Source organism: Epinephelus fuscoguttatus, linkage group LG2 (genome assembly GCF_011397635.1).
Source record: "Epinephelus fuscoguttatus linkage group LG2, E.fuscoguttatus.final_Chr_v1".
Classification (NCBI taxonomy): Eukaryota; Metazoa; Chordata; class Actinopteri; order Perciformes; family Serranidae; genus Epinephelus; species Epinephelus fuscoguttatus.
In genome coordinates this window covers 26,862,193-26,889,421 of record NC_064753.1, presented here as the reverse complement: position 1 = coordinate 26,889,421, position 27,229 = coordinate 26,862,193, and the positions used below count along the sequence as shown (strand labels likewise).

The following is a 27,229-nucleotide window of genomic DNA, read 5'->3' as shown; positions in this document are numbered from 1 at the left end:
CACCTGTGTACCTTCGTTAATTAACTATGCGTGAGACAAAAAGGAGGACTTTTGTACACAAGCTGTGTGGAAACACTTGAGCTGATTACATTTTGTAAAGTGTTAATACTGAGATTCTGACACTGGTGGTTGGAATGAAATGGGTCTTGAGCAAAATAAAAAAAAAAAAAAAATGGAAAAATATGACAAAAAAAAAATGGAAATAAATATCAAGCAAAGAACTATTTCAATTTTATTCATTGTTGTGCTTTAGCCTGTGTAATTTCTTTTCAAACACCAATTCAAATGCAAGCATTTTTTTTTTAATCTGAAGGGAGCGAGAGCATGGGGACATCCAATAAATGATCAATGACAAAAAGAAAAAACATCTTTTAGTAACTCAAAACAAAATCACAATCAATGAATGATCCAAAAAAAGAAAAAAAAAAAATCAATATCTTCAACAAAAAGCAAACACTATCTCCTTTTGTGCACATGTCTGGGGTTGGTTTTTATGCAGAGCTTAGCACAGATGTAGTCCCACTTCCCCTCAATGCTCAGTTTCCCTCGACTAGGAGGAAATGCTGAGCCACAAAAGAGTAAATACATAGGTGTCAGGTACATTCCCCTAACTCCTCACAGACATTAGACTTGCTGTTGGCGACTGATTAGGGTTAGACTTGTACACTGAGTGGAAAAAACATCACACGTTGAACCTAAGGCAGCCCCCGCTTTCTGCTGAGTTGGGGGGTAAGAGGGGTGGTGTGGCTCAAAACTACACTGATAAGCCACCTATACACAGGTGGAACCTTTAGACAAGTAAAGACAAAAAAAAAGAATGGATAGAGAAGGAAATGTACAAAGTAAACAAGGGCAGGTTTTGCAGTGGAATCTGTCTTGATTGGTTGCCATCTCTCCAGTGCAATAACTGAGGCTAAAAACTAGCGCGGCCCTTTAGGACCCAAACAAGTTTTCAGTCAGCTAGATTTTATTTTTTTTATATTTTTTTTTTATATTTTTTTTTTTTACATTTTAATCTAAATATTTGCAAAATATGCATTTGCCTGTCATATCGTAATCATCAATCAGTTTATACTTTGTGCACAGAAGCTTATTTGTTATTAAATTCTAAAGCGCATTAATATTTTTTTTTAGATAGTCTTTCTAAATCTAAACCCAGATACCATAACAAGGATCTCTCAAACAAGGAAGCTGTTCAGTTCTCGATGTACTACCCATGTTTTTTTTTTCTCCTGTTGTTGATGGCTCAAGTTGTACCGAGATTTAAAAGCATCATAAAAGTGAGGAAATGGAGGAGTTGTTTGTGTTGGTGGCAAAGAAGACAACCTGGCCTTGGGAGGAGAGACTCGTGATAATGCTGGTGCTGGGCCTGTTCAATGCACGAGGGCAAATTCAAATAGGCTTTTAAACTGCTGCAAATTCATTAGGCCAACAGTTCCCCATTTAATAAAAGGCAAACACTGATATTTCTAGGTCATTTCCTTAGAAAAGGTAATTCAAACAAGAGAAGTTACCCCAGCGGTCCACTTGCAGCCTGTGGTAGATAGTTCTTCCTGTGTGTGAGTCCACTGTTTGCTATCTGAGCCAAGCTGCGGGCTCAGCAAGAGGTGAGCCTCAGGTCCTAACCTGTAAACCTCAACCCCACCTCTGTCTGTTCAACAGTCCTTTCCTCGCTGCTTTAAAAGTAAAAACAAAAAAGGACAAAACAAAAAAAAGAAAAAACAGCAGTGGTGCACAGAGAAGAGAGAGAGCAGTCACAGGGAAACCTTTGTGAATGCAGCCCGTTTCTCTTCCTCCAAAAAGAAAAAAGAGACAAGGAAAAAGGTGTCGGAAAAGCTGGTTCTCAGGAAAGCGGGGACAGGAGGGAAGAAGAGGAAAATCTTGCAAGAGAACAAGTTGGGCAGTGTTCCTGTTCATTAGTTTTATATGTGTGTTTGTGTCATGTGTGGATGTACTGTCCTGTCAACGAGTGCATTTGGAGCATGTATGTCTGGTGTGCGTTGGTGGGTATATTTGGGTATTCTTGCGTGTGTGTTGGGATGTGTATGCATGTGTCTACAGCAGGTCGACGCGGCGGTAGTACAGCAGGTAGGCGGTGCGCTCTGCAGTCTGCTTCACCACCTGGTACTGGTTGATGACCTTCACTGTCTGGTCGTCAATGCGCAGCCAGCCGTTAAGACCAATGTGGAAGACATCCGTGGTGTAATGACCGCCTGTCGCGCTGTTCCCATGGTGATAGACAACTGGTTGGGTTGAGAGATGGGGAAAAAGACATGAGAGGAACGTGGGATATTATATTTAAAAGGCATTACTCATCCGTTACTTCAAAGTTGGACAGTGCAGTATCAGCAGTTTTTATAATGAACACTTAAGCCCAGAGGTTTACCCACAATGCAGTGCAGCGTGGCTTAAATAGCAGACATTATGCGTTACAAAATTAAAATTGTGTGCTTATTGCTTTGTTTTCTAACCTTATAAACTCTCTATAAAATCTCACTGTTCTAAAGTGTGGGACTAAAAGCAGGATCAAGCTCAACTGATGACTTTAATGATTAATTACAAAGAGCTTTTACTCCAGCTGTGGATGAATTGTTTCTTGGAAAACTTAGCAAAACAAATACTTGTTCCAAAAACGTTTTAATCTTTGATTATGATCCCAAAGTATTTCCTGATGAGAAATGAAAAGATGACTGTCAACCAGATGTATTCAGGTTTGACACACAGAGGGACAGCCATTCTTAAAAGCACTCTTGGCAGCGTCATTGTTTTGGGCCACATTGTGGTGGATTTACAATTCCCACAGTGACAGTAAGTTACAAAACCGACATAATTACGACCTCCCTAAAAGCAAATCTAACAGTGCGACTGAAGTGCATAAACAACAAAACACAAACACACCTGCAAAGAGCCTGTAAGTTCTTTGGCCTTTCACAACTTTGCTCCGCACTCCAGAGGACAAGAGATCTGAAAGGAAATAATGGTTAGGAAAATCCACTGATTAGTAAAGCAAGATTTAAACTATAGTTTAAAGGTGTACTATGCAGGAATTGTGGGTTAACATTACTGTTTGTAAACTGTATCGCCCACAAAAGTGAAAGCCAAATGTAGGTTAACATTTCTCCTCACTGTATTTGGAAAATCCTGCACAGTATACCTTTAAACTCTGACTAAAAACAGAAGGTGTTGCACCATGTTCTGCTGCAGGTCAAGTGAAATGTACAACATCATAACAGGGCTCAGATTAAAAAACTTATTTTAAAATCATTTTATATACAGACTTTACTGCAACATTGTTATCCTGATTCAGTCTGAACCTGATCCCTCCAAAGATGACTACAGCTATCCTACTTGAGCTATGCAAGATAATGATTTTGCAACCCGATTCAATCAGTGCGTAATGTTGTATCATTTTCATGAGTCACTCCCACAAGCTGAGCAGAGAGATCATTGCCCTAGAGAAGAACCCCACCACAATAATTCTGAATATCAAAATGATTAGTCTCCCTCTGGGGAACCAACTTTTTAGAGTACAAATCGTACCAACACTTGAGGTTAATCTGGCCAACTAATCATCTGAAACTAAAACTGAGAAACATGTTGATGTGTGTTTGATAACTTTGGCCCTTACTTATTTTTCTTAACATGTTTGCCTGCAAACACATACACATAATCCTAAAAAAGAACCTTGATGAGTCCACACTATGGTAACTAAGATAGAGTATGGTGATAGAATTTTCTCTGTTGGAAAACTTGCCCATATTTGTATGTTTTTGGTCAGTGCTGGTAAATTGAATAATCAGTTTCTATACACAAGCACTGTGCACTGTTCATGAACTTGGTGCAGACACTACACTTTTGTAAACACTAAAAGGCAATGGGTCAAATTAAAGGTCTGGCCTGGTTGTAGAGGTCCATACCTTTGCTGATTTCCAAATCAACGGGGTAATCAATGTTCTTTGTCAGCTTCTGGCAGCCTCCAGTCTTCTCAAAAACAAATCTCTTGAGATGGAGCACCAGCACAGGGGGGAGCTCCTCCAGAGTCACCCTCCGACTGATCTCAATCTGAGGACGTGGACAGAAAGACAAGGAGAAGTTCAGTGAGAGAAGGTTCCCTTATTGTAATAAAACAATACAAATATTTGTATATTGTGTTGACTTGGGATAAAACCCAATAAAACTTCTGATAAACAAAACAGCTCAGAGAACGGAACAACTACAGAACAAGCACTTTGTAAATACAACAGCGTGCTGGGCTCTTCCAAGTAATGACTCATAAATCATTTCGTTTCGGGGCTGTTAAAAGCACAAAAGAGAAGAGCTTGGCTGTAAAAAAATGTACTGTCTTTGAAATGACAAAAAACAGAATGATCGGTTACAAAAACAACAGAAAAAGAAATCCAAAGATGCCCATTATACATCTGTAGAGCAGACTGTCCCTGCAGCAGCTGTTTTATTTTAATGTTAAATCACTGAACCATTTTAAGACAAGTGTTTTCTTCAGGAGTTTTGAGTTCTTGTGTTCTCAGAGCCAAGGAAATAATTAGAAATATTCAGAGAAAATTCACAGTTTAAATGAAGATTTACGCCATTTACCACGTGAAGCCGACAATACTCTTTATCTAAACGTAAAACCATCAGTCCACATGCCGAGAAAAGAGCAGGAGCATTTTACCACTTAAATTTCTTTTTAATTTGTTAACATGTGACACTAACTAATTAACTATACCACAGCTTGACAGTGTACTGTATTCATACCTCCTGCTTGGTTTTTGTGGTGTAGCCCTGGACTGACTCTCTGGCCACCAAGGTCTCCAGAGCCTCCTGGACTGTGCGTATCTTCTCTGACTGGATGTCCAGCTGCAGGGTAAAGAAAGGCTGCAGAGTGGCCGACTCTTTAGAGTTTTGTTGATACACCACCGATCTGGCAAAGAAACAAAACACCAGGTTAGATATAAGAAGATACAAGAAATTAGTTTACTAGGAATAACCATTAGATTATTTATGATGCTGAATTTTACAATCCAGTCATTCAAAAAAGGAAACTTAAATCAAATGGTCAACACTGGTATCATCAAATGACTGGACCTTATTTATTATTACAAGCATATCCTGACTGCAGCATCTCAGCTCCAAATCTGAAAGAAAAAAAATCTAAATCTTATATTCTGACTGCTTCCCTTAAAAAGACTTCAATATTAAAAAATAATTTTCAAACTGTAAACGTGAATCACAAACTAAATACTTGTGCCTGAAATGCCCCTGGGTTACAGCCAGGCTCAGTAGGCGTACACACCACACTCTGCAAACATACACTCCTGTATTCCATTTCTCTCTGGTTGCAACCATTTCTGAGAAAATAATCCTTTAAGACACTGTGCGACCAGCGTAGACCAGGACTGTGCCAGACCAGAACCTCACAGAACATATCATTTCGGCAGGCTACATCCACACAGGTTCTTTCCAATTTGTCTGAAAGTTAAGACCTTTGTTTGTGAATGTGTGCCCCACGTCTTGCTGTCCAGACTTCAGACCACAAGCGGCCCACAGTGGCTGTTATGCTGAAGGACTGTGGTGCTAGCTGGACAAAAGCTGAGGATGGCTGGTGGCAGAGTGATTTGTGATGCCAATGTGAACAGAGGTCAAAAACCTTGAATGAGATGCTGCATAACCAGCGCAGGGTGCACACATGAAGATGACAATTATCTCCTGGAGTTGGCGTACTGACTGGGAACAGAAGCCGTAACCATAAAGAGGATGAAGCTCTGTTATGACATATCTGAGAAACTATGTACAAAGAAATTAAATAACTCCAAAAAAAAAAGGATGAAAACATATGTCAGTGTTATCTTGCGGGCGCATACTTTCAGTTGTCAACACAGTGATATGCCAATTATTATTTTAGCAGATACTGTTGACGATTCATTGAAACATATCGATTCTCCCTATTTGTTTTTTGGTACAATTGTACCTGCTGCACTTTCGTTATCGAGACAACACTAATAGCAAATCATTCCTGAATCGCAAGAAGTGCACTTTCAGTTTCACAAATCAAATGTTCCTTCTACTATTCCTGTCTCATGTGACAAAAGCACAACAGACTGTCTGAATAGGAGCAGGAAGTTGCTGTACCACGCCTAGGAAGGGAGACTATCACAGTAACACAGCTCCCATGGTAACGTGGACTTAGTTTTACACAACTGATTTACAAAGAATGCATCTCACGATATAAGACAATACAAACAGATCATGTTTAAACTTGTGCATCCTTCCCTCCCATGTATTTGCATAGCATGTGCTTACATATAAAATCAAATGTTTCACAACGATGAGCCAGTAACTGATTACTGAGCTCACTTTACGCTAGAACCACCATGGGTTTAAACTGACCCATTTTTCTCTCATAAGTGTATGTAGCTCTTTTAATCATGACCCATTTATCATGCCAGCACTCTACTTTGTGCGAAACAGTGTTATTAAAACATATCCTAAGGTAACGTGGTTCTTGAGCAAAGAAGAAAAAAGTACTGTACAGGGAGCACTTTGTAAACTTATGAGAGCAAAAACTCATCACTTAGAAAACAGCACACAGGTTCACCAGCAATGAGAATTTCTTCATTTCTTCAGGTAATTATTTTCACTTCACACAAAAATGTGTTTCTGAAACACATCTCAACGATCTGTCAACGTACCTGATGTGCCCACCAAATATGTCAGTGATGGGTGTGCGGACAAAGTCAGCTTGGCGAGTGATGGAAGTCTTGTTTCTGGGGCCAACTTGCTCCCACTCGTCCTCACTACCTTCTTCCTCCTTATCAGCCACATCTTCCTCCACACCTGGCTGGGACTCTGGCCCGTTGGGTGTGGGAGCTTCTGCTCAGAAACACAGAAGAAAAAACACTTTAGAGGTCAAATGAAGCACTTCAAACGGCTTTGAGGTAAGCAAAATGAACTCCTCTCCTGAATCCCATGTCAGTTTACAAGTTGCAGAAAATTCAAAAGTACTTCAGCTGATGTGACAATGACTGGAAGATGACAGAGGTTTCATTTTAAACCTGTAAACTACTTGTTAAAGCTGTCATTCGGATCTGTGTGGTGGAGTGCATATTAATCACAGTGTGACAGACTGTTGAGAAATGTTAGGTTTGTCAGGTCACATCTACTCTGTTGCAAGTGTTCATGTTAAACCAACAATAAACAGCACAAAAAACTTTACAAACTCAACAACAGATGCTCAGTTGACTTTGCTGCAGTTTGAGTAAACAGAAAGTAATTAAAAATTCATCTTAACCTTAAACACAGAGAAGCACAATGACATTCAACGAATACAGCCAATTAAATGATATCTGCAATGATCTCATTTTCCTTGTGATATGGTCTGGAAATTAAAGTGGTAAAAGATGCTTACTCTCTTCCTGAGGCGAGATTAGTTTTTTCAAAGCCAGCATCTCCTCGTGCAGTCCATTGAGAGTGAAGCCAAGATACTCCTCCGCATCCTCTTGTCGACCCTGCGAGTGAAGCACCAGGACATCAACACAAATTAAAGCACTCTACCAAGAATGCTTACTGTCAAATAAAACACCAGTTTATTATGAATGTGCGTACACAGTCATTCAGTGAGGTAAACAGACAGGGAAGCATGTTTTACAATTGAGACAGGATGAGTGTAAGCCTCATTAAAGAGCAAAAGATAACTATCTCGCAATGTTTGTGTAATTTCATTCATTAAAACTGAATCAGAATCAACTCAGCATGTGAAACTGCCTTTATTCAGGTGAGCAGACAAATATTAAGCTGAAAAATGTGCATTAAAAAAAGGACAAGGACATTCGCTTCAAGAACTGTATGTTCCAGAGGAAGTGTGTTCAAAGAGTGTGATCATTAAAAAAACCTGCAACACCTTGACACATTGCTTTGCAGTGAATGTGTGTTTTATCCAGAGGCAGCATGGTTTACCTTCTCGGAGAGACTTGACTTGATGAGAGTGAGGAGTCTGTAAATGTAGGTCGGTTCAAAAGGTACACCGGGCCGAATGTCTTTCATGACCTTATCACCAACAGCTGTGGACATAAATTAAAATCACATGAGTGATGCCGACAGAAAGCAAAACCAAATGTTCTTCGGCTGTCTAACAGAGGGGTGTCAAACTCATGTTAGTTCACGTTAAATGCAATTTCAACAATATGTCAACGGTTTTTCACTGTTATTACATGTGTACTTTTCCATACATTTCCACTCCTGTGTAGTTATACTGCCATCACCACACCAACTACGGAGGAAGCTACTGAGGAAACAGGTTAACTTATCCCCCACCTTACAAATTAGGATGCATCGATTGTGAAATTCTGGGTCAATACCAACTTAAAAAAGAACAACCACTTGGCAGATAGTTGATGCTGATTTCTTTGTTGTTGCTGTTTATTTTGTTATCATTGATTCATCCCTTTTGAGCCAGGGAAACAAGGAAATCTTCTTTATAAAAAATAACTGAGCTGTTTTAAAGTCACTGAGCCCTCCATTTTACCTTTGAATAAGCACAAATTTCATCACACACATTTGTCAAACAACCTTTAAAATAACATTCTTTCATATAAAAACGTTTCTGACTTGATACATCATAATTACTTTCTCTAGTATCTTTTTTTATATTGCTGGGAAAACAACATCAAAGTTCTCTCAAACAACTGTATTTATTCAAGTTTTACAAAATTACAACTGAACACATCATGAGAACGCTAAAATTTACCATGTCATTACTCATTTAAACAAATAGCGCATGAACGCATCATAAAGCAACTCGATGCAATCTCTGTGAGCAGTTCGTTCTGGCCACTGGCTACTAACCGCTAACCCTAACAAGCTCTCCTCCTGCTGATGGTAACACAGGTTCGTCTCTATTGTCTTGGGGACGCCGTTTGTCTTAAACTCTGCTTTTTAGCCCGTCCAAATTCAATATGACGCAACAGAAAAACACTGGCCACTGCCATTGGTGAATATCTTATTTGCGATAGGCTGATGACAGTCAATAAGGAGAATATCAGCCAATACCAATGTACAGCCAATGAATTGGTGCATCCCTACAAAACATTTACAAATCAAAAGATTTAGCAAAAGGGCAAACATCAATATGTCTGATACAGATTATTTTTCACTAAAGCTGCTGTATGAAAATGTTTTGCACCATGTTCAGTATGTTCAACCATGACATCAGGTATTCTTAATTTTTTAAGAACCTCTATTGTGCTCAGGGTGGAAAGCAGCATTTTAAATTAAACAGGCTACTCAGTGTTTAACTTGCCCCTGAAACTTGGCACTTTTTAGCCTTCTCAAGTGCATCAATATAAAGTGTGCAAAGTAATCCAGTGAACCAGATTGGACCCTTTAGTGGGCCAGTTCTGGCTCCCGGGCCATATGTTTGACAGCCATTGTCTGATATCTTACCTTGCTGTTTGGCTTTAGATGGCACAGGCATGTTGTTGAACTCGTTCACCAGCCTTACGCTGTCAGAGATAAAGAAACAACTGTGATGTCTCTGAGCAAAACATGTTTTAACAATTTGATATCAGGTTGCAGAAATGCTACTTACAAGTTGTCCATCATGGGTGTGGAGGTGCACGGTCTCTGCGTTTCATTATGCAGAGGAATGGACTTCATCAGGTGATACATGGGAGGGCACGCAATCAGGGCCTGTAGGGTCTGAGTTTACAGAGTCAGGGAGGAAAGCAGTGTGGAGGAAAAGTTACATGACAAGCTGCTCTAATACTTTAGTTTGATACCAATGGATGAATATGGTCTAAGTTAATGGTGTTATTTTTTCCTAGACGTTAAGGTCTTGAATTTGAGATTTTGTTATGTTTTCCAATCAAACCAAATCATATTTTCACCAGCCTCCCTAAAACACCACCATGATTATTAATGGACTACATGTTTTGAGCTTTCCTGAAAAGAAAAATTGCATTTTCCTGGCTTCAGAGAAAATTTCCAGGCAGAGCTGAAACTCACTCAGCAAGTGTGTGCCAAAGACAAACAAACACGTTTCACAATGGCACGGTATTTCTAAAACACATACCAGCCTGCCTGAGACTTGATAACATTTATCCTTTGTGCTATTTGGCTTGGCACCACCATGAGAGCGAGTTAGATTACCAACGACCAAACATAAACGTGTAAACGCAGTGCTGAGGGGTTAGGTGTAGCAAAAAGGCAGAGTGAAAGGATACAGCGTTGATATAGCACCAGTTTCCCTTGTTGATCAGTCCTCTCGGCTGCAAAGACACTGGTTTATGTATCAACTTCACATTCTCAATAAGTTCTGGGGATTCAAACAGACACAATGTTCTTAAACAGGGTAGCTTTGTACAACTCCAACACACAATGACAACCCACGACAGTAATGTCAGTCATTAACACAATGATACAGTGGTGAATTTTACATATATAGTCCTAAATCACAAGAAATACATTCTTATTTTCACAAATGTTCCTTCTGCTATTCCTGCCTCTTGTGACAACAGCATCAGAAACTGTGTGAATAGGAGCAGGAACTTGCTGTACCACGCCTAGGAAGGGAGACTGTCATTCAGTAACACAGCTCCCATGTTAACGTGGACTTTGTTTTACGCAACTGATCTATGGAAGAGAAAATCATTGATTTTTGTCTCTGTAGCTGTGACTGCAAGACCAACAACATACACACATTAGACAACACAAATAATAGATCATCAGCACGTTCAAGCATATGCATCTTTCCTCTGTACATATAGCATGCACTTATATGTAAATACTTCAACTATCACTTCACAAAAACACTTCGGATTATCACAACAAGTCAGTAACAGGTGGGCTGATTACTAAACTCAATTTATAATGGCACCACCATGGTTTTGAAACGACCCATTTCACTTCTGTAAATGTATGACTGAACACATTCAAATAAAAATGGTTAAATGCACAGTATTCAAAACAGCCCGTAATCCCATCTGCCTGTAATCGCATTGCGGATTACAGTCTATAGTCTCACTATGTTGCAGCACTCCCCAACAGAGCAAACAATTAAGAGTCTACAGGGTCAATATGGGTCACTGGCGCTTTTCAAAATGTCATTCCAGTGGATCTAGAGCTTTAAAATATCTAGAATTGACTGATGGCTGTCAAGCTAGGAAAATCATGTTCTGCTGATAAAGATACAGCCACAAGGTTTTCTGTGTCATATGCATGCATAAGATTTACATCTCTAAAAGAAACACACCGTTACAGTAAAAAGAACACTTTGCATACCAAATTACACCCTATAAGGGCTGGGCATCTAAGAGGCTAAGACAGTGTGCTGAAAATGTGCTTTTTTGATTAACCAGATTAAGTTCAAAGTGGAGCTTCAAAGTCAAAGTGTGCGGGGTAGACAAACAAAAAGAAGGTCCCCCGTCAGCAACTCAAACTTGTATATACATGCAGCATAATCAGATGTAACTAAAACAGACAAATACTGCACACTGCTTTTTAAAGACAGAAACCAAAATTTAAAAGAAACAGTTGAGTGACTTCACATGGCACAGCCAAACACTCTGTTTGCAAGTTCTTAAATAAATGGACCCAGAAGAGATCTCAAATCAAACTAAACCCTGCTTGTTTGTGTGTTCGCTGCAACTGATCCTCCTCCACATGAAGCCAAACCATAATGGCTTGGCTTCGGTTTATTTTGTAGCCTTACTTGATCAATGAGATGTTTCAAGAAATCCCTCTATCCTCTTTTGGCTAAAATTCTATTGTTTTTCTTGAATGAATGTTGAAGCTGTGATTCTGCAGACTCTACAGCATCAGTGCCAGTTTTGTGTTGTGTTGTGTTAGGCTGTTATGTCCTCAAGATACACAAAAGAGTTTGACATCTCCCTTTCTCTTGGAGTTAAGCAAACTCTATCTAAAATACAGCTAAAAGGAAAAGTTTCGCTATTTATTAATGGTATGTATGATATCTAAACTGCACCCTGATGTAATGGTCCAACAACCTCACCAAAATGTGAAATATGAGCCATACATTCGCACACAACATGCTGTATGTCCCTCTTTAAATATCACAATTAAGGGGACACATATACATACTGTCCAAACAAAGATAGTTCTAGAAGATCCGAGATAAAGAAACCATCCACCTTACTGCATTCACAAGGCTTGCTTATACTAGTGCTGGCTGACGAGATGAAGTGGGTTACACAAATGTGACTAATGACTTAACATCTGACAGCTATTCTAAATGTAGCACCACCATCTAGTGTTCATTTCTTGAATTTCTTGCACATGAGAGCAACATGTTTATAACATTTCCCTGTGGCAAGGAGTAATTGGGCAATTTGGGCAGCTCATATATGAGTATATAGCATAATCAACAGTAGAATATGAAGTTTGGTTACTTATCACTTCTACTCTTTTCAAACAACACGTTTAAAACTTTATACTCACACAGGAACACAAAGAGTAGGAACAGTACAATTGTCAACATTGCCACCAAGTGGAGGGGGAGAAAATTTCGCATTAATGCACATCTCTTGTTGCAAAGCACTAAAAGCTTAAAAAAAAAACCCAACATGATACAAGTAAGATGGGCTGGTTTAAAAGATACACAATGAGCATCATAATATAATACCTGCAAGTTTAGGGGCCATAGGATCCTCTGAAACGTGGACAGGGCCTTCTTTGACCTCCCCAACTTTCTCGGGCTGCTCTGGCGTAGCGAGGGAGGGAGACACAACTTCCACAACATTCTTTACCTCCACAAAGGCCTGAGGGCCCCCAGGCAGAGGCTTGGAGTTGTGGAAGAGGCTAGCCCAAGATTTGGGGAGGTTGGCAGTAGGTGCAGCTGGAGTCACAGGCGAATGGGCCTGCTCTGTCACTACCGACTGGGCAGCGGAGTCTGGGCAGACCTGCTGAGCCTGTTCCCCACTCTCACAGTCTTCTTTGTGTTCATCTGCACTGACGGGAGTATCAGGCTCTGCTAACCCATTGGCCACCCCGCTGTCTGCTAGCTCCCTTCCCTCCAGTTCAGTAGTCGTAATGGAAGTGGTGACAGAGGGGGTGGCCACAGCAGCTGAAGGAGGAAGAGGGGATTTGGAGCGCGGGCTGTGTGGAGTATCTGAAAGTTCGGGGCTCTGTGGAGCCAAATGATCTGGCTGCTGATCTGCAGTCCTCGGTCCCTCTGTCATCCCTCTGCTTTGAGAGGAGGATGAAGAGGAGGAAGTTGCATTGTTGCCATCTGATAAAGAGGCAGCTCCACTTGTTAAGTCCAAAGAAGAGTCATCAGGGCTATCACAAGTCCTCTGATTGGCAGTGGATGTGGGGGCAAACTTGGCTGCTGCCACAGCAGCTGTAGATGTTGCCGTGGAGACAGGTCCAGGGGTGGAAAGTTCAGCCCCTGATAATGCCTTACCGTCCACATCTTCAGCAATGTGGTGTGGGCCGCCCATTGCATGTCCGTTCACCAGTGCTGTCACAGGCGTCCCATCTGCTGCACTGCTGCTGTTACTGCCCGTTGATGGGTCCAGGTAGTTGTAATACCCCGGCGGTCGCTTTTTCTTTTTCTTCCTCTCTCGCTGTCCCAGGCTGCCAGGGAGTCCGTCCATGTCCTGGCAGGCCTGGTGATTGTCCATGGCTGAGGCCTCAGAGTCAGGGCCATCCAGCGAGTTGAAGTCAGCTCCATCAGGGACATCAGCTGCTGGAGGAGCCGTCTGTTGAGCCTTCTGGGCCGGCTGGCAGCCCAGGATGAACTCTGGAGCCTGGGGGTTCAGGGTGCTCGACACCTTGAACAAAGGATCGTTCACCCCAACAGGCTTGGAGTCCATCACCTCGTCAACACCAAACTCAATGCGTTGATAGTCTTCTGCTGCAGATAACATTTCAATCAATTAGAAACACAAAGTTTTGGCTTCTAATTCAGTCTATAATTAAAACACACACTTTTGTATTTTACTCTCTGCTGAGGAGTTTGTTCCTAAGTCCTTATGTCTGAACAACTAAGCCATCATCCAATAGAGGTCGTGGGAGCTCTGTGACAGTATCAGACATACCACTAAAAAGAAACAAATCCTGATGGACCTATTTTTGGCTCCAACAACTACTGTTGTGTCTATGCTCCACTAAACCACAATCCTTCTGGGCTTATAAGAATCCCAGGAATGTTGCTAACATATCCAGAATTGGGGCAATTCGACATTTAACTTTTATAATTAGAGTGGGACAATATTGTTTTGGGCCTTGTGGGCTAATGACAGTAACAACGCACAGGGGGTTTACTGTAATGCTTTGCCATAAAAATTATCTTTAAAATCATTTAACAAAAAGGCAGGCTTGTTTAATTTTAAATGAACAGTAAGTATAGATTAACATGATGCAATACAGTGTACAAACAAAACAGAACAAGACAAATGACGGCACACTAGAAGGCCTACCTGGTACATTCCTGTAGGACATTACCCGCCTTCAAATATCAATCATGTTTTTTTATACAATATTCTTTTATAGATGGCCAAATCTACTTCTAGAGGATTCTAAAACTTGAGAACTGGAGACTTTGAGGGGAGTAGTTACTGTCAATCATTTTTTTTTATTTGGCAACCGGAGGCTTACAATCCCTTGCCAATCAAAAACTTATTTCACCAATAGTTTTTAATTCAGCCAATCACTTCACAGTATTATAAGGGCAATATCTTGCTTTGCAGATATTAACGTTATTTGGCTACTTCATATCTAATCAATTCAACCAGTTGTGATGATACAGCAGGCTAACAATAAATATTTTAAGATTGTTATAGTAAAATTGTTAGCCTTGAGAACAACTCCCTGTTTAAAGTGGAGATAGACAACTTTTCCACTAGCTACAACAAGCATAGCTTGCTAGCCTAGCTATAATATCTAACACTGTCTGCTTATTTACTCCTTGATGATCAATCATGGTACAATATAACTTTCACTACTGCTCATTTTAGAGGGATCACCACAAAAAAAATCATTTTTATGGTTAAGATTATCAAACGAAGACTTCAAAATGTTGATTAAAAACATTGCCCTCTGTTAATACTTTGACTAGGGTTAATGCTAGAATTGATGGTCAGGAGTGACAGTCCACCTATCCAGAGGGCAGGGGCACAAAAAAGAAGACAAGCCGTCTGGCTCTGAGCCCCTAAGCAGCCTCCAGCAAACCCCACTGACTCCAGCTGTGCTTTGCTCTCCGCTAGAAGAACCAGCAGGAGGTCAGCAGGGTCTGTCAGCGTTCCTCCGGTATCAACACAACCCTCAATGTGGAGCTGTGGACTTGCTGTGTTCCTTTTAAAATGAGCAGTGTTTCAGCTACTACCGTATAATCCATCATCATCATCATCAGGTAGTTGATAAACAGATGCTAGTTTAAAAGTTGACTATTACCACTACTGTGAAGTGACTGGCTGAATTAAAAATGATTGACAAGTGGTTCAGCCAGTGTACTGGGGAATTATGTTTTTGAGTGACAGGGGACTGTTAGCCTCTGACTGGCCAAATTAAAAATTACTGACAGTTACCCCACCCTTTAAAAGCCTCTGGTCTGCTGAGATAAAAACTTAAAATATTTCTAGGTTATTATTATTATTATTATTATCATTATTATTATTATTATTATCATATTACTTTTATTGATTTGAGATCTCACTTACACTCAATTTTTTTTCTGTAAATCAACTATAACTGTAATTATCTAAAATATCTCTTAAAATAGACTGCACATTAATGATGCACATTAACATGAAACATTTTTTAAAAACTGAGTACTTTTTATATTACCATTTTAAAGTGTCTCTTACTCCTTCAAATGTAGAACAATGAGCACAAACAATTGTAAGTCATCATTACAAAACTTCATTGTTTAGTTAAAGTGTGTTGCATGGCAGTTTAAATAGTCAATTATTATGCAGAGGCGCAAAGTGAAAAAAGGTGAACAAACAGGAAACATTAGTAAGTGCAAATCAGAAAAATCATCCAAGTGGCTTTGACATGACACAGCTGACTGGTCACCCAAACTGTAAACCCTGATGTTCGGCAGGGGTTAAAGTGTATGAAAACAGCAGTTACTTCCTCTACTGGGATTAGAAGACCTTCTGTTAGTGTTACTGAAATTGGGCTTCATGACTGTAAAAGGCATTCAGTAGTAAAACCTTAACAATGCAAGGCTATATATGTACACACATGTTAGCAATCACATAAAACCACCACTATGCCCTTAGTACATAAGCAGTGATTGTTAAATCATACCAAAGTTCAGTCTGATTTTCAACTCAACTTGGAGCCCTGCAGTGGTGAAAATGCATTATATGCAAGAGAAGGTAAGATACTTCATAGTATCTTGAGCATGCAAAGCTCTACAGATTTTACCAACAGGCAAGAGAAAGAATACAGGCGCAAGGTTTAGAAAGCCACCAGTTTTTGAAACCTGGATTTTGAGTTTTACAGCAAACGTACAACAGCTAGTCAAGCCACAGGGTGTCAGACTCCTCAACTCACCGCAAACCTGCAGTCCCATAGACTCCATAATATAAGGTACAGCAGGAGTGCAGTAACTTCCTAAATAATCGATACAAATCAAGGTAAGGCAAATGTCATGTGCAAACGGGTACCATTTCAAAGACAGGTGGCTGCTATTACATTTTTTTTTTTTTTGGTGGCTCAAATTCTAAAAAATGAAAATGGCTGACGTATTCTTAAAATAATAAAATGGTCAAGAGCTACTGGAGCATTTATTCTAAACAATGTATACTTCATGTATGAATATAAGCAAAAATAATCACATGGAAAGTATCTCTCTCTTAAGCAGGTCAGGTCAGTTGAGACTGGACTTCTATCTTACATTTATAAGACCTGCTTTGAAAAACTACAGTGATGCTGACTAAGAGAATGACAATAGTCAGCTCCTGAGAGAGGGTAGGGTATTTATGATGCTAATAAAATTTCATAAGAAGAAAAAACTAACATTATCTAGCAATCAAGTGTATGTAAAATGCACATACCAGAAGACTGAGTGACGCACGGGACTTTGTCGTTGAACGGAGGAAGCTGTGGAGGCAAAATGCAAAATTAGAAGTTAGAAAACAAACGCACACACATCTAAATTTCCAACAGTATTGAGGAATTAAGTTCTGAAGCATTGTCTACCAATGGTTAAATATTTAAGACGATCATCTAGATCATTTGGGATGTAAAGAACGAAAACTGACAAATTTATAAGATGCTTCAACAGCCATTTTAGGCACGGTGTTCATTTTGAAAGGGGCTACATTGAGCATTAAAGAGAATCATTGTCACCTAACACTGGTACCTTTGTAACAACATGTTTTTGCCTCAGTTCCAAAGTAATAATTTGAATTACAGTCCCCATGAAACCTGTTGCTTCCTGTTAAAGAAACCCATGTTACAATGATTTATTAAAGCAAAAACAAATATAATCCAGCTCCTTACCTCGACATAACATCGTGGAGTCACAAAAAACTGATTGATCTCATCAGGGCTGAATTCCCCGAAGATGTACTGTGGGAAAGAATCAATACAACCATTAGTTGAAAAGAAGGGCAATATTGTTAAAATCCCCTTTTCTCTGAATGTATTTTCCTGCTGTTGTGCAAATTCAAAATTAGGGAACTGATCTTGAAAAAACATTAAAGGAGTCACAAAGCTTGAGATCCTGCATCACTATAAAGAAAAGATCAAATCCAGGAGAAAAAACACAGTGGGCCACACACAGGACAGGGCCTTCCACCTCACAACTGGAACCGTTTCAAAGGGCGCTGTTACTGGATATCTAGGTACAAGGCCTCTTACTAGAGTCCATCATCACCCAGCCAAGAGTGCACTGCTAGCTTGTGCAAAGGTAAAGCACAACATGAAGTGATGAGTCATGCAGTGTTATACATAAACCATGCACACAAACAGCTCAGATCTGATTCCCCGACTGTTTGCTTTTAGAGAACTAGGTTTCTGAGTTGTTAACACAAGGCAACCTTGTCCTCAAAACAAGCCAAAGTAGGGGTACGTATGCTTGTAACTTTGTGTACATTTGTGACAGACAAACTAACAGTGCAGTCTCAGCCTCTTAGACAACAGAGAGACATCTGACTTGCATGCTTGTGATTTGAAAACAACATGATCCAGAGAGAGAAAGTCTGTTAACAAGTTCTCCTTATGTCAGCTGAAAATCTGGAGTGGAGCAGTAAATTGTCAATAATTAAATGATGAATCAATCACTTGTAAGACAAGCGCGTTGGTGGCTGATAGGTTGCACAATGAACAGTGCTGCATTTCTCAGAGACACCTCGGCATATTTGTTCAAATACACCACAACAAAACATTTACAAAACTATTATTTACTGAAGGGGTACTATATCATAATTCCTACTTTGTAAACCACTTGTATTTATGTGGAGATAACCTGATTTCTGACTACATTTAACTTCAGTCCAGTTATACTGCATTTACAAAAACTGTAGTTATTTTGGGTTTCTTTTTCTTAGCCACCAAACTACTGCAGTGTTTGCCTACATAATGCATATGCCATAGATCTACCGCAGCCACGAACACTCTAGTATAAATGGATTTTTTTAGTGTAGGCAGAACGTCACATTACTGATTAGGGCTGTACATGAGTTAGAATTATATCAGTCGAATCAGATATGGCTGTTCAATACCAATATTCAACTACTTGTTACTTTTTTTCTCCATACAGAGTTTGAACGAGGTTTAGCAGGATATTCAATGTCACAGTGGGATTCACGTAATAAAGTAAAAAAGCCAAGCTAACGCATGCTAACTCAGGTAGTAACGGATCAAAATGTGCAACACTTTATGCCGAAATTAGATATCAAAATAAAGCCAGAGACTTCATTTCATTGAGTTGCTGTGAGCTGTAAATTTGCCACTTCTAAGCAGAGGGCAGAAGATAATGTTATCTCGGAGCCTGAGAAGGCAAAGCCTCTCTTCATCCAGGCAGCTGCCTCCGTCTCACGCAGACTCACCCTGCACTGAATTGCAGCATCAACATGAAAAGCGCTCACTCTGCGGCTAAATCTGGGGACAGAAACGTCTGAGACTGACCAAAAAACACGACTACTCAACTTGACGGAATCTCAATCGACTGAGGGGTCTCTGACTGATGGTTCGAATCTTAGGCTTTCAGGAGGCACTCCTATTACAAATGTCATATTTAGAGAGGTTTGATGAGGCCTTGAAGTTTCAGGAGCGTTTTTTAAAAAGAAACTTTGCTGACTTTCAACCAGCTCTGTGTTACTGCGGTGTGTGCTGATGAGCAGTGCAGGCAGAGGCCAAACACCATTCATTTACACATACTGCGATAACAAAGAGCTGACTGAAACTGGCAAAGATTCCCTTTAAGTACGTGTACAAAAGTATGCGGATCATGAGAAACGTGTTAGTTGATTATTATTCGGGACAAGGTAAGGCAGGTGACCTACATGCATGGTAAATCACTTACCTCTGGCTACAAACAACATTTAAATGGCCTGAGGGCTTTAGGCTCTCCTAACAGCTCCCCTCCCCCAAACACAGGCTATACATTCTGATTTTATCAAAGTGCTTGTACCCAACAGAACTCACTTTGCACTTGGAAGTGTCTGTGTGGACTACGTTAATTAATGGGGTACCAATAAGTCCATCAACAGGCATTGGCACTGTAATTAATGGTGGGACATGGAAGAATCTCAAAGGTGAGCTCCTGACAGAAATGAAAAGAGCAGGATGCAATATCCCTTCTCTTCCATAGTTTATCATATTCATGTAGAATACTGTCTGTTACTGTTATTACTCCATACCACAGATATTAAATATTTCATATAAATAATTAACTGCAGTTGTGCTACACCCCCTGACAGATGACCTTTACACCTTCAGGGAAACCCAAGTGTCCACACGTGCATGCAAAACACAAAGCACCAGAGAAAAGGTGAAATGAACTCACTAGCCACGCCGTTAATCCTCTCAGTGCAATAAACAGTGGGACGTGAAAGGGGAGGCACAGAGAAAAGAAAGTGCAGCTAAAGCATATGTAACTCTTTGCAAACGAGGCCCCACGCGAGGGCCCACATTGCTGAAATGGCACTACAAGCGACAAACAGCCAGCTGTAATCCAACGGCCTCAGGATGGCTAATACAATCACAACAGAAAGAATGTCCCTTTGCCTCTTTCCGCAGGCGTGCCACACGTACCACACTAAGCTTCCCTTGCTGTTGGTTTGGACTGAGGATTACAACAAATTAGCCATCTGTATGATTTCAACACAGTTTAGTGACGACACTACACGCACAACAGGGATATAGGAAGGGTCTAACATAACAAAGGGCAGGGCCGGAATAATATTAGAATATGAAATGTATATTCTTAATAAGCCCTACTACCATTAACTAACTTTTAGTGATACTGTGTCTCGCAAGTTTCAAGTACGACGATGCAGAACAGGTGACCAGAGGTTGATTCTGGTGAATAAATGAACATCATTATTGATTATTTTTCAGTTATAATTGATAATCTATGGATGTGAGCCACCGAAAATAATCAGTGAACTAGAAAGTTTCTACCAGCTTTGTACACAATACGCATGAACTCCCTGAAACTGACTCTAGGGGCACAAAAAGGTCCCATCTGTGATCTCCAACATGTAAAAAGTCAATGCTGTGTTCGCATGTAATCAAGCACACCGTAGACGGCAAACTCGCTATTATTTTAGTGGACGAGAGCAGGATGGTAAAATTAGGGGAGACCGGCAGAGAATACTGCCAACTGCCATTAAAAGTTAAAATATTTTAGCTTTTTGCTATCCTCCACCACTAAATTCACAACAGGATGTTATGTTGGTCCTCCACAGAAGGAGAAAACATGGGCCATATGCACTCCACATTACTAAAATAATTACATAAAATACAAAATCATTTTATTTAAAAAAAAAAAAAAAAAAAAAAACTCCATTCTTTGTAATAAAAGCAACATCCCCATCGCAACATATCATCATACATGTTTCGTTTTAATGTCTTTCCATTCCGTCAGGTTTGTTTTTCCCGTGCCGTACAGAAGGTGCTGTCCGTGTGCCATCTATCATCTGCCAGATTCTATCAATCTTCTACATGACACCTGACGCACAAAGCAATTAACTTTCTGCATACCAATCACAAAATAAACACCTCGATGGTATTTTTAAAATGTTCAACAGATAAAAAGATATGAGCACTTTTGATTTCCACAGTAATCAGACTATCTGTTGTATGAACCACTTCTCTTCCCCAAAAAATATGAACACCACTTAAACAATCTGTGTAGTCCAACCATAACAGGAGATAAAACCAGCACTACTGTGCTTGTTCTCTTAAACTGGTATGCAGAGTTATTAATGGACAACTTGGCTGAGCGTGAAAATGCTGCAGTGCCACTACAAATAAGGTCAGACTAGTTTTGAATGAATCTCCGGAGCATGCCTGTGCCTGCATATTGGTGTGATGTAGTAATAGGGTGACATATGAAGATTACAAAGCATGAAATAGAGAGAAGTATGACAGTGGAAGAAAGGAATCCTTGTTATTTATTCGGCTGGAAAACAGGTGCAAAAGCAACCGCTCAGCAATTCAACAATGAAGCAGCACCTTCATTTATTGATATGCCATAAAACAAGAGATAAAATAATGATAATGGAATGATAAATGTTGTGCCCCGCCCCCCTGATAGTAGACCCGAGGACATCAAGTACTGTTACATACATGTTAAACTTCTGCTGTTCCCTGTACTCAAACTCAGCCATTCCCCATTAACAACTATACACACTTCCACATTATTAGGAACACAATGCTAAAACTTACACAGCCTAATCAGGAGTCCTACAACACACACTACATTATTACAATTGTTTTGAAGAGGTGCTAATTCACAATAGTCAATTTAGAGCCTATTATTTGTGTTCCGGTTGAATTTTATTGTTCTACACTGTGAGGCGTTTTTTATATTTAGTCTTGTTAACATAAATAGCGTGGCTCATAAAGGATTCTCAGTTACCATTGTGTGGCATAATCAACTTTGTAAAGAGCTGCAAAGATTAGGTGATCAACAGAGCATTAATTATCAACTGTTTTGGTATCAACTAACTGTTTTGTTTGTTTTTAAAAAGGCAAAAATGCATTGTTTCAAGCTTCTCTTTTTCCACTCTACTGATAAACTGAGTATCTTTGGGTTTGGACAATAATTCAGACAAAACAAAACATCTCAAGACCTTGGGCTCTGGGAATTATCACTATTTTCTGACATTTTATAGACTGAATAATTAACTGAGGAAATACCTGGTAGACTTGTCGATAATGAAAATAATCATTAGTTGCAGCCCTAATTTAGGCAACAGCATGCTAGCATTTAGCATCTTAGCATGCTTACAGATAGAAAAATTAAATGTTAACAGTTAGCATGTTAGTGTGACATGCTAAGAGTAACATGTTGATCTCAAAGCACAGCTGAGGCTGCTGGGAATTCACTTATGGATTTTAAAGAAGTTTAGTTGATAATGGGTGTTGAAAATTGGGAAATGATTTGTAGCAGATGAAAAATCAGGCAAAATGTTTACTACAGCAAACCTGAACGTCTGCCCCAAATTTAATGACAATCCAAGCAATAGTTGAGATATTTTAGTTTAAACCTAAGTGTAGTTTCACTTATGGAGCATTGTTTAGTGCATTTTCATTCTGTGTGCATTTGGCATGACTAAGCTGAATACTTTGGGCAACTTTAATGATAGTCTGATTTGTTTGCATACAGTGTATAGTTTCCCAGGGGAGGTGGAGAGGATTACTATGCCACTCACAGATTTATGCTTTGGCGGAACACTGGGCTGAACTAAACAGAGATGTTAAAAAAAGGAGGAGGATGTCGTAATAATACTTTAAAGTTGCAAAAGCTCTTATACCGTTGCCTTGGGTAACTTATTCCTTATTACAATGAACACAGCCGATGTGGTTTATTCTGAAACTTCTCTATGGCCACACGTTAGATCCATGTCAGGCAGACATCTTTGTGCATGCACTGGGAATAAGCTCCCTGTTCACACCTCAGACACGTCACCTGAATGCAATGTATAGCCCCTTTGTGTTTTATAATAGTTTTTGGAAGGCAGCACATTTTTGGGCAATAAGCTATAACATGCTGTAGCTACACAGGCAACAAACAACACAGTGTCTTGATGAATGAACTAAACCAATAAGTTAAATGTTAATGAGGACATTTCAGTAGTTTTTTCTTAAGTTGGTCAAGGCAACTTTAAAAAAGCCCAACATTCACACAAATTTCTGACAAACCTTTTCATGATCAACTGTCAAAACTAAACACAGTGAACAAATAACTCTTGTCATGCTTATATTAAACGTGATGTTTACAATTCAGCTTTTAAGGATTGTTTTATTTGTTGTTATCGTCTTAAAATCCTGCAAAGGCCTCCTTAAGTGTAAGGAAATATATTGATTTCTGTCTAAGCGTATCACAGAAACGTTATGGGACATTATTGCGACAAATCTACCAAAAAAAAAAAAAAACATCACTGACATAATTTATCCAGTATAATTTGTCACTGTGGCTCAGCTTTAAAAATTAGTAAAAAATATTATAAATATGGGTGTTAGCACTACTTTTAGGTGGCATATTTGCAAGATAATGCACTAATAAGATGAATAGCACTGTCTTCTGTTGCACTTAGTTGTCAGATTAAATCTGTTTTTTTCTGCAGATACAAAGCAGTACTGATAAGTTATTCCAGAACTACCTGTTTTGTTCATACTCCTAAGAGCAATGCTTTTTTGCTGCTGGTATGTCTTGTTCTGCCTCCGATCGTTCGGCTGCACCGCCTATTCATCCACTTTTCTTCAGTCTGGATTTGTCCTGACATCTGCTGTCATGTTACTCTCTTGTGGAATGACTGAGTTTTAATTTTTCACTCCATTCACATACATATTTGTCATTTCCCACAGAGTAAATTAATGTGACAGCAACACCACTGTTGATTATTTTACCCAGAGAGTGAGCCTTTAAAAGGAGTTTTTGTAACACTAGAAAAATGGTTGCTAAATGGGGCAACCAGACCAAATGAAATAGTTGACAAGGGTCCAAAACCAGTTGCCCCGAGGAAACCGGCCAACTGTCAACATAAAGCCCTGTCTGTCAAACAAACTTTTATATATTGCGCTACTCGTTCTGTGACATTTATACAGTATGTGACAATAAATTCCCCATCAGGGAAGGATAATTCAATATCAGTGGGTACATGTATGTGCAGGCTAAAGACATGAAAGAGCTGACAGCTGTGTTTGAAAGAAGCAAGGCGGGTTTTCTCCTTAAGCTTTCACTTTGCTGAACAGTGAGCCAATAGAAACACTCAATTTTGAGCACAGGAAGAAGTGTGAACGCATGCCGAAATAAGTCTTAAACGAGGTTTCCCTTCCTTTGGTCGTTAGTCGTGTTCCGGTTCTTGAACTGTTAGCAGGAGTTTGAACCCACTGAAGCACATCTCCATGGTTTCAAGTTTCAATTTTATTGTATGGATTTTCGTCATAAGTTGAACTTTACTTCAGTCAATAACTAGAAACTTCGGACCTGGCATGTCTCTGCATGCACAGCTAGACTGCAAAATGGGCCTTCCCACATGATAGCTAACTTCCTCAGAAATGACACCTAACTTGCCAACTTATCTACAATCAAAGTCACACGGGAACCGGCGGTGAAGCGGCAATCTCGCTGTGTGCAAGCTCAGTCCTGCTTTTTAATTGTTTCCATATCACCTAAATCTTCGCTAGCAACGAAGGCCCACGCTGTCGCATTTGAATTTAGCTAACCAGCTAGCGGACTGTCTGCAAAGTGTAACCACACCATCTGTGCAGAGCTGTTAGCCTGCTACAAGCTAAGTCAACAGCAGGGCAGTGTTATACCCTGACTCACTACTACTAGGAAAAGGCAAATTATCTCACGCAAAACCTTCAACAAAAACCGTTATTATGCGTCCTGACTGCCCGGTGCACAACTAATCTGCAGTTATTACCAGTTATGAAAATATGCGCTCGGGGAGGCCTGTCGCAGCTCTGAGCAGGTGGGCCATGCATACACGCAGCAGTTTTCTGTGTCGCTTTTACCCTGGGAAATAACACATGACACTAAATGGGCTCTCACACCACAGCGTCACTAACATTAGCATAAGCACACTTTTGCGTTCTCTGGCTAAACGTGACTGTCATATCTTAAAAAACTGCAGCAGATAGTAGCGCTGTCTCATTTGAATGGAGGGACCTAGGGCCTGTTAGCTACCATGCTGGTGTGGTGTTTCAATGAGGCTTAGGGGGGGCATTAGCAAGCACTTTTCAGTTGTAACATTTTCAATGACACGACTAGCCAGATGTTTGAAATAACAACACGCACATGACCAAATGGCCACCACGGTATGGCACTATTTTAGGTCAGAAGGTTGTACAAACGAGGGGCGGTCGCGGGTCTATAAATAACGTTACACGCCGTGCAGCAGGAGTTGTTTTGCAGGCTAACGTTAGCCTGCTAGCTTAGCTACCTGGTTGCTGTAAGAAGCCATGCTCCCGGTGAGATTTTCTCTCCTCTGCTGACAAGATGAAAACTCTCCCGGGAAGGTGTTGTAGGTGTGTAATGACCGTCACAAAAGGTGTCCTACTTCGACGTCATTGTCATTTTCCCAACGTTGTCCTGGCAGTCGTGAGTTTTGATCCATGTAATGCATCAGCACTTCATGCTGCTCGCCTTGCCGTCACCGCCATTTCTGTCTAGCCTCTTCCTCGCTTGCTAGCCAACCCAGCGCGCGGTCGGTTGTAGTGGCAGCGTGAGCGCAAGGAATAGCGACAAACACTTCCGGTGGCGGTTTGATCCCGGACTTCACAATAAAAATATTGATCTTTAACCATAGATGATCCCCTCCAGTGATGTACTGTGTATGTGACTTCCGGAGTGCATATGGAGCAAAACACATTTAACTTCTATACAGTTATTATCACATTATGTTTGCCCCTTTCTCATTACACTATCGGTGCAGTGAAACTGTGGGAGGAGTTTTATCAATCACATTAATTTAGGAATAAGCCAAACATAAGTACTGAAATAGAACATTCCTTGGCCAAGTATTTACGTGCACATAGAGGCAATCTCACACTGATATATATATATATATATATATATATATATATATATATATATATATATATATATATGGGATCAGCACAGTATCGCAGTATCTTAGCTGTTCCTAGGACTGCACTCCTCAGATGTTGTACCTAGAATTCGCTGGAGCCACTCTCTGTATATGTCTCTATATGGGGGTCACAGCCCCTAAAACTTCTGTTACCACTGGGACCACTTTGGACCTCATCTCTGACATCTTCCATTTGTTCCTTCAGCCACTGACACTTTCTATGATGTGACTGTCAGCTGAGATTGCCACATCTACCACAACTTCCCTCTTCTGCCCCTCGTCAACCACCACTATGTCTGGTTGGGTAGCTAGCAGCTGCTTGTCAGTCTGGCACTTGACGTCCCGCAGGATCTTAGCCCTGTTTTTCTCAAGTACTTTCAGGACTTCTAGTCAGTACTCAGCAGAGATGTTCATGCAATGTGTGTGGGATCTATGGATGTATAAACAACCTACCTCCACACTGACCAAGAAGCACATTTATATATATATATATATATATATATATATATATATATATATATATATATATATATATACGCTGTTAAAAAGTAATGGTACTTACTGCTAATAAAAATGAATCAGTTTTGGATAACAGTATTTTGTATTATTTAATAGTGAAAGATTAAATGGTTGACTGTATGGATGATATAATTTTAACTTCCTAATTTCATTGTGTTTTTTTTAATGATACAATGACAATAAAAGGCATTTTGATTCTGATAAGTAATTTAACTATTTTAGTGCCAAATCAAAGTAGTGGGACTTATTACATTTGAACACCTTTTTACTACTTTTCTCACACATTTCGTAACTGTGTAGTAAATCTTAAAAATGTCTCAGAATCATGGGTGCAGATCTGATGACAAGTTTGGGGGGGACACAATCAGTTGTGATTTTTTTTTTAATTGCACGCATGCAAATCATGCCCACAGAGTGCTTGAGATTGCCAGCATATTTCACGATTTCATAGAGGCTCATCACCATCACCAAGT

General features: G+C 39.9%; 1 protein-coding gene across 3 annotated transcripts; it reads right to left on the bottom strand.

Annotated features, from left to right (window-relative positions):
- Positions 1-209: 209 nt before the first annotated feature.
- On the bottom strand, positions 210-25,866 carry usp10 (ubiquitin specific peptidase 10). Of its 3 annotated transcripts, none has more exons than XM_049592913.1 (15): positions 25,590-25,866; positions 17,467-17,535; positions 17,019-17,064; positions 16,516-16,575; positions 12,635-13,867; positions 10,218-10,309; positions 9,584-9,693; positions 9,439-9,497; positions 7,954-8,057; positions 7,406-7,505; positions 6,690-6,870; positions 4,756-4,921; positions 3,918-4,062; positions 2,899-2,964; positions 210-2,243 (listed from the first exon to the last, which is right to left on the bottom strand). In XM_049592913.1, exons 1-15 carry the CDS (start codon positions 25,608-25,610, stop codon positions 2,056-2,058), a joined length of 2,640 nt encoding a protein of 879 aa, XP_049448870.1. In that variant the 5' UTR covers positions 25,611-25,866; the 3' UTR covers positions 210-2,055. The 3 variants fall into 3 exon arrangements, with proteins under 3 accessions (XP_049448870.1, XP_049448879.1, XP_049448888.1); XM_049592922.1 differs by having other exon boundaries at positions 12,635-13,864; XM_049592931.1 differs by lacking the exon at positions 16,516-16,575.
- Positions 25,867-27,229: the final 1,363 nt, after the last annotated feature.